We start from the raw sequence: 13,571 nt of genomic DNA on the forward strand, positions 1-13,571 counted from the left end.
CTGGGGTTTTATTCCTAGTTGTTCGTGGTTTCCAAGAAAACCCCGGGACTGGCATCCTGTCATCAGTCTTTCCAACCTCAACCTCTTCATCATACTCCCACAGTTGGATGACTAAGATCGATGGTTTGGATGCTTACCTTCATATCTCCATATCTCCTGCATTCGGATGTTACCTTTGGTTTGTTCATGGGAGTCAGCCCCCCAGTGGCACAGCTGTATATCTGCAGACTTGTACTGCTAGAAACCGGGTTTCGATACCTGTGGTGGGCAGAACACAGATAGCCCTTTGTGTAGTTTTGTGCTTAATAATAAAAAACATCATGGGGTCCAGTGTTTCAGTTCCGCTCTTTACCTTTTGGTCTGGCATCAGCACCATATGTTTCTTGTTGTGTGGTCAGAACCTTTTCCCACCATTTTCACACTCGGGGTTTGCAGTTACATCATAATATGGACAACTGGCTTCTTTTAGCTCTGTCCCAACAAGCCTCTCATTATCATACCCATTTCCTCCTACAGGAGACAGCTTGTGTGGAATGGCTTATTGAGCTGGAGAAATCCTATCTCACCCTCATGCAGTGTCTTATCCATTTGGGGGTATTTTTCAACACCTATCTCAGCTGGGTACAGCCTTTCCTCTTCCACTGAGGTAAATGGTACTCTTGGTTTCCAAAGCCAAGTCCTTTCCTTCTCTACCTGTGTATGAGATTTTATTTCTTTTGGGTATCTGGGTTTCCATGATTGCCCTCATTACCCTGGGATCATGCACACATTCATTGTCTTTAGTGGGTGTTGCACAATCAATGGAATCTCAACCGGGATCCCTTGGACTACCATCCTCCTCCCTCCTTCCCTATCAGTCGACTTTGATGATTCAACAGAGACAATACCATGGCTGGTGTTTCTCTGCCTTCTCCCCATTCTAATTTGCTCCTTTTTATAGGTGTTTCTCTACAGAGTGGGGACCATGTCTGGTTTCTCAGGAGAACTGCGGTCATTGGATGATGGTCAAATCTCTCCTCCACATCAAATTTTTGGAACCTCTTCCAGATTCCCTGGCCTTGGATTATTTCCTACCTTTAGTAAGGGTTATTTGTTCATGATCCATTCAGACAATTTGACCATTGTCTCTTACAGCAATCAACAAGGAGGCACTTGTTCACTTTTGCTTTGTTTTTGAACATTGGATTTCCATTTCATGACTTAGTGTTTCCCACCTTTTCAATTTCATTACTTAGATTTTCAACATTGGTTCATCAGTTTCCACTACTGTGGGCTATAGAGCAGCCTTGTCTAATACCTTTCTTTTCTCCTGCTTCCATCACATTTTTCATCTTCTGTCTTTTCTCTCCTGCTTTATTTTTTCACCTGATTTATCTGCCTCATCGGATTCCCTTACCCAACTGGAATCTCAGTGTGGTCCTTCATTCCCTTATCCCTCCTCCCTTTGACAACTTGCTCATTGTACCATTTCTCCCTCAAAACGTATTTCTTATTCCTCTTCACATGAGGTTGTTGTAAGTCAGATATCCTCGCTATTGATGTTTTTAGTATCCTCTTTCACCATACCTATTTTCTCCTTTTCCAGATCATAGTTTTTCCTCAAGACATCAGCAGCATGTGAAGGGGAGAACACCTTCACTACTATTTCCTTCCCCATCATCTCTCACTTGTATGTACTTTCCAATACCAGTTGTCTACTTTGTCCAGTACATGCTCTGCTTTGTTATGTTGCCCATACTGCTTCCCACTGTGAATCCTATTCCTATCTTTTTATACCAAGGAATACTTCCTCTAAACGTTATCTATCACCATTACAAGATGGATTTGCCAGCTTATTTGTCTTACTTGTGGATCATTATCTTTTGTATTTTTGTTGCATTTTCCAAGTTTTCTCTCACCAGAGATGACATCTCATCTCTTCCCTGACTGCCCACTTCTGTCATCCGTTTGAAGAGACTGTACAGAATGGCATGTGGATGACACCTTACACATTTATATCACAATACCTGCATCATTTGGCAACCTCCTCCTATTTTGGCTATCACTTGCTACCCATTGTCATTCTCCACACATCATTTCAACTCCGAAAGGGAAAGTTTTTCTTTTTAATTTCTTCCCTTTCCAGTTGCTCTTTCTCCTTTTCTGGATTCCACTCTATAGTGAGTGGTGTCTGTCAAGATGTACTTTAATGTAAATCTGCACCATATGGCCAAACAGTTTTATGATGCTCACTGAAAAGATGAGGTGTTCCACAAGATTGCCTCGCAGTATCTTGCTTCATAAATAAGGCTCACACCAGACTGTACCAGCTCGAGGACTGTCATGAGTAAAGCAGTGTCAGGATCACAACCCATCCTTCCAGTCCTAGTTGAATAAACTGGGATGGGCCTGCTTTTCAAATTTCACTGTCTTACAGTCTTGTGTTCCTCCAGACTCCCCATCGTGTTGTCCCCCTTCTTCTAGTAGAGTATGGGAGTCCTTGCCACTTACCAGTTCCAAGCTGCTTGAGTGGTAGACCATGGAGGCTTCCTCCTGAGTGTGAACAATTCCACTCAGTCAAGAGTAGAGCAGTGGTGTTCTGTCAGTGTAGATGGGGGAGTACTCTTTCCTACCACAGAGTGGAAGAAAAATTTCTGACACTACCTGGTTTTGGACTGGATAAATCCAACACATGCAGTTCCCCCCATGCTGAATTTCTCCCCATCCTGCTGCTGCCTTGATCTTGGTTCCTTGATAATCCTAGCTACATGTGGTTCATAGGGACCCTCCTCTTATTACGGACTGGATGACAAATTTCCAATGCTGCCTGGTTTTGGACTGGAGTGGACCACCACATTTACATGCCCTCTTCCTACCATTGCCCATGGTTGCTGGGGGGCCTGGTGTTGGTTTTGTACTGGATATGCACACATGTGCCCTGCCTGGGTTGTTGGAACAGAAGTTGGTTTTCCATTCTGCTCCCTGGTATTGAGATGAAGATGGTTGGGACTTTCTCCTACCATGGACCAGAAGACAAATACCCAATGCTACCTGGTTTTGGACTGGAGTTGACCCATCAAATACAAACCAGATGCGCCCTAACCAATCTACATCATCTTGAGGGTCCAATTATGGATTTGATGTGCATCTTTTTCCCCATTTTAGCAACACATATCTTTACAACAGGTAAAGAGTATACATGGTATAGATGAAACTAGTGTAACCCAATAACACACATTGATCAAAGTATAGATTGAATTTGACCTCCCTTGAACTTATACTTCAAAATTAAACAATTTTCGGAATACTAATTGTATTTATTTTTTACTATTAACTTGTATCTGAATGAACTGCTACTTGAAGCACAAATGATCAAATTAACCCTACATGTACAAAGTTTGTCCATTGGTCCAAGCCCATATTGAAGAATTAATGTTTACTATAATTCTGAACTTAATTAGTGAAGCTTCTCAAAATTTTGTAAATTATAAGCAAACATTACATGGCAAGAATTTAAATTTGATGTCAAGAAACCCACTTTTCAGAAAATATAAGTTTGGAGATGGCTTGAATTGGTAATGAAGAAAACTTTATTATAAGTGTACAGTGTTTCAACATTAGGTAACTTGATGATAGATTTACTGTGGTAGACAAGTGAGGAAGCCTAAGGGAAAGATATATGTAGGACAACAAAGGCAAATGTTTATACTTACACAACCTTGAGTAATTGCTGTGATTGCTTGAATGGCTTGTACACTTATAATAAAGTTTTCTTCATTACCCATTCAAGCCATCTCCAAACTTTTATTTAAACATTACATGCATACCATATACACACAAAATCAGTTTTTGATAAAGTATTTCTATTAAAAACTTTTCTTTGAATTTTCTTCAGTTAGTCAGTCTGACTCAGACTCTCATTTGTTTTAGTGCAAGATAATTTTCATGTTAAGAATAAAGATAATTTTATTAAAATAATTTGTAAATGTAAAATTTCATTTGTCTAATTCCAAATTCAGTTAACAGTACAAGTCTGTTTTACACAAATCATGTTACCAAAGTTTTGTATTAAAGATATGTTTGTGAATTGCTGAAATTAGTGTGACTTGGACTCTGACAAGTCAAAGTGTAAGATGATGCAACTTTAAATAATAAAAATATTTTTGTCCATTGTACAGTTTGCAAATTGCAGTTGCATAATCTCTACAACTTTTTAAATGTATATTTATAGTTTTTCAGTATTCCATATATTGTATCTGTTATTTTGTCTATTCTAACACAAACTTTGCAAAATCAGCAATGTAGGATAATATTTGGTATTGATAGCTCGGACATAAAATGCATAATACCATGTTCAATGGCACACTATACAATTTTTTTTTCTTATTTTATGTATTAAGTTTTAAAATTTTTACATATTAGTTACTTTTATAACAATAAGTGAAAAATATACATAAAAAGAAATTTAGTATTTACAGCCAGCCTCTTGTTGTTTTTTGCTCTCAGCCCAAGACAAAACTTAACCATATTTTTTGTAATAATGGTAGTTCTACAAAAAATAATTTTCATTTATTTCAAATAATACACAATTAAGAACATAAAATATTAACATGCAAAACATATAATGACCTATAACTATTATAATTTAATAGTCATTTTAACTAAGCTTTAAATGGATTAAAATAATTCACTTACAATAGTGACCTCAACAATAGCAACAGTGAATCTGTAGGCCAAGTAATTCAAAACCAATAATGAGCAGTATACTTAAAAGTAGTCTAAGAATCTGGAAAACTTAAAGATAATAATATAAACTTGCAAACACCTATTTGCATTAAAATTAAAATTGCTATTGACATAACTTATCTGATGTACCTTTAAGATCTTGAACATAAATTTCAAGAATATTCATTTAGTTGATTAATATTTATAAAAGTGATTTTGCATATGCCTTTCCCCTGCTGTATTGTAAAGTGCTTGAGATCACTTATGTGTTGGATTGACCTTATAGTATTCACCAGTATATCAGTTGGCATCATAAATTGCATTAAGCTGCACACATTTCACTTTTGAGAAAAACTTGTATAACAGCCATTTTTGATGTAATGTTATGGTTATTAGTATCCCCAGACTATCAAGCAGTATGAAATGTGGAATTTTACGGTCTTAAAGTCAGTCATAACCTACATATGAGAAAACAGAAGCACTAGAGAACTAATGGATAGGGAGTAGTAAATAAAGTAAAAGCAGTGATAACCACCAAAAATCCAAGCACACAAAGAAGTAGTGCACAGCACATTACTTTACCATAGTCTACAGTACAGTCCATTATCAGGCAAAATCTTGTTGGGGAGGGCACCACAAAATGAAGCCAATCACTTGAAAGCTGTGAATATTATCTGAGAGGTGGACAATGGAAATTTTTTTGTAACCATTGATAAGGCATGGATCTTTCTAATAACTGTAACAAATTCTGAGGGATTTTTTTTTTCAACTGAAAATGAGGATGCAAATGGTCATAGAGAGTGAGTCAGATATTGTAAAGACACTTCTTAAAGATTTCATGGTAACAACATTATACCCTAAAGTGCAAGCCAGCTCTGTATAAAGTTGACAAAAATATCAAAATCAGTGCAACATATTACCAAACGAACATTTTTGATCCAGGTTATTTGGATGGCATACACAACTTATACAGTATGGCTTAAAATTAAGTGGGAATCTAGGGGCAGTAGTGATGGCCACCACCCTCAAGCTTGGAAGGTGGCCCAAAATAGCAAATTGTGTGAGACTTTTCAAGTCAAACCAGATTAAAACACATATGCAAATTACACCTTATTATATGGCCCTTAGCTGAATTTGGGGGCCATTGCAAAAATAGCTTTCTTTGTTCCCCCACCCCCACCCCCAAGGCTCGTGTATGAATAGCATCAGGAAAGAGACTAAAGTTCTTTGTTGTTTCACATAATGGAATATGTGTCAAGTCTGAAGGTGCAAAACCAGAGAGGCCTAGTGCTTAGAGCACTGGACTTGTAATCTGCAGGTTGCAGGCTCAAGTACCCTTAACAAACATGCTTGCCCTTTCATCCATGGAGGTTTTATAATGTGACAATCAATCCCACTATTTGATTAAAGTATCCCAAGAGTTGGGGGGACACTAATTGCCTTCCATCTAGTCAATAACTTCTAAATTGGTGATGGTTCATGTAGATAATGCTTAAATGGTTTTTCATGAATATTCAACAAACAAAGAAACACCAATTTTTACCTCTCTTTATTCAGTCTCCTCAAGTGAACATTAGAAAGTATGTAACCTTGCAGTTTTTAGTGGCTTTTGGAAAATGTACTGGAAGTGGTCAACCATCTCTCTCTCTCCACTCTGCTACCTACCCTCCTGCAGTAGAAACTATGATGTTGGGTCATAACCCAAACACATAGCTATAATATAAATCGCAGTCAACACTGGTGTCATAGTATTGTCTCAGCTCACTGTGTAAAATCTTTCTTATGAATTGACCCTCTATAGCTTTGTATTAAATAAATTGAAATAAAGTAAAAGACAATAAACACCATATTTTTTAAATTTGGAAACAAACATCAATGTCTTTAACAAAGATTAGATGTTGCATTTTATAGCTAATACATGCAATGGAAAATTTAAGGCTTAGACCGGAAAGAAAAAATATAATCTGTAAAATGAAACAGTTACATTATACCACACTTTATAAGTTGTAGTACACTAAGCTTAGTTAATAATTGAGAAACATAATTCATCATGTCAAGATCTAAAGTGAATGAGATATATTACTTGTGATTACTAAGTATGGTAATGAAGAGAAATAATCCTCCACACATGCTTAATTTCTGTCATTTGACCTCTGATCTTAAGTGAACAGGTGTATTTTCTCTGTGACAAAGGAAACCTTCTGTATCAGGTTTGAATTGTAAGGAAGAATGTACATTGTCTAAAATTAACATCTAAACAGATGGAATCTGTATTGGTGGTACACTGACTTTGTCATCATGTTATTCTGTTTCCGGAAAATCATTATTTCTTTTTTTACTTTTTCTCACAACAACAACAATATTTTCATCATTGCCAACATCAAAAATTGTTTGAGCTTATAATTACACTGCTAAATTCAAACTTACCACCTGTAACTCTGTATATTCACATGTGAAACTGTCTAATAGTTCTGAATTACCTTTCACATTGACATCTGTTGAACTCCTGGGAATAATTGCAAGTCATGTTTTTCTGAAATATTTCTAAGCTGTTTTTAGCCAGAAAGCACCATCTAAAAGGTTGACATTCAATTCCATTGTTAAACCTCCCATTGCTTAGAATTTTGTGGTATTGAATGGACTCTTAAACTTTAATTTAAGCTTTTGCTTTTTCTGCCAAAGTCACATGACTAGATGAGTCTAACTTACACAAACAAAAGGAATACAAGTTCATCTAGTCACTGGAAAAAGTGGGTAAGTAGAGCAGGGTCTATTTAGACTTACTGTAATTAATTGGAAGAGTTTTTAGATTTTTCAGATGTTTTGATTTTCTGATGCATCCACATTTGCACACAGAAACAAAGTTATCCTATAAACCTCTCTTTCCACCACCATAAATATCAAGTTTAAACATTAGAATAAGCTCAGGTAAAATTTTATAAAAAGATCAGTTTCATCAGCAATAAAAATATAATTTTGTTGATACTTGTTCAATACCAAAAGAAGTCTGTTAGCCATCTACTCATTCATAGGCTCTTCTGGTACAGCAGCATTTTCCCCAGAATTTTGTTGTTTAAATAATGTGTTAAAACAGCAGCATTATTTTGAAAAACAGGACTGTTAAAGGACATATTCTGATTTCTCGTCTGTTTTAGTCCCAGGTAATGTGACTCTTCAACATATGGAAATGTAGGGTCAGCTTAGAATGCCTTAGCTGGTGAAGCATGAAATCGGGTAGTACAATTAAAACTGAAAGTACTTTACATCACATTTTTCTTTATTGTCCCTCTAAGAATGTAGAATGATAATTCATTTGTACCTTATTGCATATTGTTGCCAGCTGATGTAACTAATGGTTGAAGTTGATTAATATAAATAGCATTTCAACTAAGGCTTTGTTTATTGCAACTACCAGTCCAATGAGCTCTTATATTAAGTAAAAGGTTTCACCAACAGTGTAATATAACAACTAAGTAGTGTTGAAATGTTATTGCGTATACCTTTTACTGAGGCTACAGTAAAGAATGATGTACAATGATATACTGTAAAACTTATTGTAATGTAATACCACACACACACACAATGCTTTTGATTTGTTAAAATTCCATTCTTATTCTTGATGATTGTGGCAGAAATGTATTCTGTATAGAAATTATGAAAACACATTTCTAGTTAAATAAATAAACTTAAAATGGCTATAAGGGAAGATAAAAACAAGAAAAAGACAAATTATGGCATTTCAACAAGTTTACTTTATCATCATCAGGTAAAAGAGTCATATTTTGTCTTCATTTGCCATGTAGCCATTTTAAAAAGTATATTTGGAAATATATTCTGTTTGTGGTCTAAAATTTTTTACTTATTCTTTTCATTTGGCTACAGTACACTTTTTATCTCTTCTATGACAAAACTGATAGTTTTAATGTTTTTCTGAGTAGTAATAGCCTGATATTTTCTTAAATAGTTAGAGAATGATGCTTTCTTCTGTCTAGGGCTTACTTGGTGCAGTTAAATAAACAAGTGTGAGCACACAAAAAAACTGTATTCAGTATTTGTACTGGTACAGGTAGATGGAAGATGTCACAAAGCAAAAGCAAAAAAACAATACTGCAAATTAATAAGAGAAACATACATACCATCACATGCTAGGTACAAAATCATGAGTGTATGTACTCTCAAGACCAATTTTCTGTGCTGACCAAATAAAGCTATTATGAAATTGTAATACAATGCAAAATCTTCTAAATTAACAACATTATATAAATTAAAGTATCTATGCATTGCTAATGCAGAGAAGTTGTCAGAGGTTAACACTTTAATATTAATTATCCATTAGTTAAGGGGCATGAAGTAAATGAGTTTTTTTCTGTATATTACTACCTATAATGTGGAATAATTTTGATATTATGAAACAGTAGGTTCACTAAATTAAATTCATTACAAACAGAATGTTCAGGAAAGTTCTTGTAAAATTGCTTTATTATTTTAAAATATTTTTCTGTAAACAATTTCAGAGAAAAACAAAAATAAGTAAATTCAAAAATTATTTATATGAATTGTTTATTGAAGTGTTCATTAACATTGGCAGAATTCTGTTTGTGTACAAGTTTGTGGTGTTATTCCTTGGGCATTGATTCCACCATTGAAAGTAGAAACTCTGTGACAGTTAAAGACAGGAGTCCAAGTTACTTTATAGTGAAATTCTAAATAATTTCATGAGTATCTTCTTTTATCTTATTACTATGTGTCAAGTTGTTGTTAAAGATAAGATAAAACAAAAAATAATTGGAATGTATCAAAATCAGGTTGATTCTTTTATTGTGAATAAATGACCAATTTGAGCAATATTTTCAGATGAAAGTTAACTAGCAAACCAAGATTTGAACCAAATTGACATATAATGATACTGAGCAGTTGTTCAAACAATCAGTTCTGTAGACATCATTGTTTCATATATTCATAAAAAATCATTCATTTTTTGAGATATTTTTAAAAAATTTGTGTTGGAATTATCTCAAAATTATACAAATATTTTTTATAAATTTTTCATTTTCAAATATATTAAGCTTAATTTGTAATTAACGAATTGAGATTATTAGCTATTTATTTTTGTTATATTACAGTTCATACAAATATTTTTACCTCTCAATATTGAAAGAAAAGAACCATTCTTTAAGCTTAAGACATAATTCACGTACTTCTAGTAGTGGAAGATGAAGAAAATGCTTGGCCTTGCTTCGAATGCAACAAACAATTTTCAACTTCATTGGAGTTACAGAAACATCTTAATCAACATGATGATGAGGAACCACCCAAGCCAGCTGTAACTCGTGGTCGTGGTAGAGGACGAGGAAGAGGACGCCCTCCAAAAGGAGGGTATTATCATAATCAGAGGTCTAAAGTAAGTCATAAGGAAAGCTTTTTCTGTTACATATTTGAAGTAGTATGATGAGCATTAACTCAGAAATGCCCATATGTATCCTTTCAATGAACTTGTATGAATTGTTTTATTGCATTACAAAAAGAAAAATGCTAAATGAAATACTTTGAAGCTTGACATAAATTTTCTACATATTATGAGCTTTTGCAAATAAAGTGTCTTATTTTTTTATATGTGATATTTGTATTAATTTGCAGCTTTGAAAATTCAAAAAGATTTCATTGTAATATGTTTAAAAAAAACAATTAAAAATGCATAACTTTGTTGTAGAATTCAGTTACTGATATTTGTGTCTTCCTACATTCTTTTAAGATTTTCTTATAAATTATTTATATTATTAAATTGTAAATTTTACATTTGTTTTGACTTAACACCAAATGCAATTTTTTGTGTTTTTTATAAACTGATGCACAAAAAATAACTTTTATACCATACCAAAATTATAATGAAGTCTTTTGTTTTTAAATTGTTAATCAGAAAATTTAATTTAATGTATGTAATAAGATTCAAATCTGTTTTTTTATTCATCCATACATATATTTTTAATTTCTTTTTGGTGATCTTCTTTGCCTGTTAAAGCAATGACTTAGGCCAGTAAGGTGTTCTTGTTGGCAAAATGAAATATGAAACACTCAAGTACAAAATGATCTGACTAACTAAACCTTCCTCATTTTGTCCCATGAACAACATATTTTCATATTATACAGCAACATCATAATCAGTTTGAAATATAAAATAGTAAAGCTTCTTTTCTTCTCACAACATAGGTTGAGTATAACTTAGCAGTTAGCTTTCTGGACTGTGGATCTCAGGTTTCTGGTTCATACCTCATTGCCACCAAAAAAAAATAATTATGTTCCAAATTTAGGGGCCATTACTTTATTATAAGAGTGATAGTCTAATTGCACAATTCACTTAGAGTAGCCCACAAGTTGACAGTGGGTATTGACTAGCAATCTTCCCTTTAGTGTATTACTTCAAAATTAGAAACATTTAGTGTATACAACTCAAATAGCATTGTGAGAATTTCAACAAAAACTACAAAGCACTTGCCATTATAATACCAATCTAAGCTTTATGTGAATATATTACTGAACAGGAGGCCATATTGACTTATACTGTTGAAAAGAACAGAAGAGGAGCTTTCGTTGTGTGTTTAGTTCACTAGCTTATGACTTCTTAAAGCAGAGAGATAGGCATGTACATGATAACTAAGGCATAGAAGCACTGATTCCAATAAGGTTCTTTCCTCCGCTCACAAGACTAGCTGTTCTCGTTCATTGCTACCCTCTATATGTGAACTTTTTATTATGCATGTCATAAGCCTTCCACATCCCCATATTGGAATCAAATGATTCCAATGTGTCTCTCATGCAAATCATCATGTGTCACTTCTCCACCAATAGGAGAATATTACACTCACATGATGCATGTGACTCCCTCTAAGTACCTCTACCAAACTATCACTTCTTGTTTGGCAGCGCTTGCACTCGGACGTCTTTCTTTTTTCATCTTAATTAGTGTTTGAGATTGAATTAGTTTGATTTCACATTTGTTTTTTTTAAAGCATTCAGGCACAATTACCCTTGTTCTTGTTGCATTTATTTCTTCCTTCAAACGATTTTATCGAATTGTACAACATGAATTCCGAAATTAATGTCACCATTTCGGGTGTCTCACATTCGACAGGTGCTTTACCACAGGCTTCAGGTGCTGGCTACCCTTCAGGAGATTTGTCTATGTTTATTTGCAGGGTGATTGAACATTATATGGATCTATCTCTATCTCCAGACATTGCCTCACTTTCTCCTGAACCTGTGCAACCTGGGCAGGCTGACAAGGACTGTTTCTACTTCCTGACTTTGCTGTGCCTTCCCATACATTTCCTGAGGATTCTGTTTGGCCTTTCACTGTTTTTTTGGACTTTATTTCTCAGGTGTGTGATGTTCTATCCCTTGCTCCTATACCTTATGACCTGCATCCTTCATTACTGCATGAATATCCTTCCCAACCCTATTTTATTTTTCCCCATCCCCCGACATTCATGTTCATTCTGAACAATTCACCTCTCGGTTGGGTGATGGCGTTAGTATGCCTCGTTCCCCACGGGCTTTGGATCAGTCTACCCATACATATCATAGGGTTGACTATCCATATCTCGATCAACAACTGTTGGGTTTGTTTTTACTCGTTTGGGGTGGGCTCTGAATCTCCTGTTAGTCCCACCCATGCCCAATATTCCGGCCTCCGACTCTTTTGAGGTACCTTTCCACAATCCATCTCCTGTCTGAGGCTCTTCACAGCAATCCTGAGAGATTATATGGGTAAATCTTCTCCCTCCTTACCTCCAAGTTTCCTTATTTGTTGTTTTTGGCTCTGGCTTTACAAATGTAGTTTATCTGTTGTTGGGACTTTTTAGGTCATGCTGCTGTTTCATCTAGAACCTGTTTACCTCCTCCTTGTCTCCAGGATTTGTGTATGGCTCCATTTGAAACATGTTTCATCTTTTATACGGTCCTGGAGTCCTTGGAGTCTCAGATGGTATTTGTCCAGCAACAATCTACCCATCTGCTAGCCCATTATCTCATTCGAAGCTGGGTGTTGTGCTGATTCCAGTTTCCCATCCTTCCCAACCCTTACATGTCCATTTTTCTCACAGAGCCACAGCTCATCATTTTTCTTGATGATGAATGATATACCACCAACAGTTCTGGTGACTACCTGTTGGGTTTGGACCCAGTGGGAGCTCAACTTGCAGCCTTTGTCATCGGTGGCGTTCTTTCATCACTGATATTTAGATTCTTAAGGTTTTGTCAGAGGGCCTTGAAATTCCATTTCTTGCCCCACCTCCCTTGTCCCAGGTACCTGTTTTCTTCTCCTCAGGATCCCATAACTTGCCAGCATCTATCAAAAGTGGTACAAGACCTCCTCACCCACCAAGCCATCGAACTTTTCCACATCATTCACTAGGGTTTTACTTCCATCTGTTTGTTGTTCCCAAAAAGTCCAGAAATTGCAGGCCTGTCATCGATCTATCCCACCTCAATCAATTTGTTCTCCTTCCATGTTTCACCATGGAGTCCTACCTCACTTTTCAGTGGCCATTTTCTCCAGGTCTGTGAATGACCAAGATGAATATCTCCAATAGTCCATATCTTCGGTTTGTCTATCAAAGGATGATGTACCAATTTTGTGCTGGCTTCTGCTCGTTATGTTTTCTATCAGGTGGTGAGAGCTTTTGCTCTTCATCTTCATGCCCAAGGGCTGCATTTTCTTTCTTACATGGATGACTGGCTACTTCTCACCCAATAAAAACAGAAGTTGGCCAGTCATACTAGTCAGCTCCTTCTCGAAGCTGCTCGGGTAGGCTGGTTGATCAAGTTAGAGAAGACCTTCCTGCATCATACCCAATACCTTGTGCAATTGG

General features: G+C 35.5%; 1 protein-coding gene across 1 annotated transcript in view; it reads left to right on the forward strand.

Moving 5' to 3' along the window:
- The window catches only part of LOC106465108 (PR domain zinc finger protein 10-like), a 200,661-nt gene that overhangs the window by 103,978 nt on the left and 83,112 nt on the right, over positions 1–13,571 (forward strand). Inside the window, exon 11 of the mRNA XM_022392946.1 lies at positions 9,909–10,105. Coding sequence (XP_022248654.1) covers positions 9,909–10,105 — 197 coding nt within the window. The remainder of the gene's footprint in view (positions 1–9,908; positions 10,106–13,571) is intronic.

The sequence above is a fragment of the Limulus polyphemus genome, unplaced genomic scaffold, assembly GCF_000517525.1.
Source record: "Limulus polyphemus unplaced genomic scaffold, Limulus_polyphemus-2.1.2 Scaffold1839, whole genome shotgun sequence".
Taxonomy (NCBI): Eukaryota; Metazoa; Arthropoda; class Merostomata; order Xiphosura; family Limulidae; genus Limulus; species Limulus polyphemus.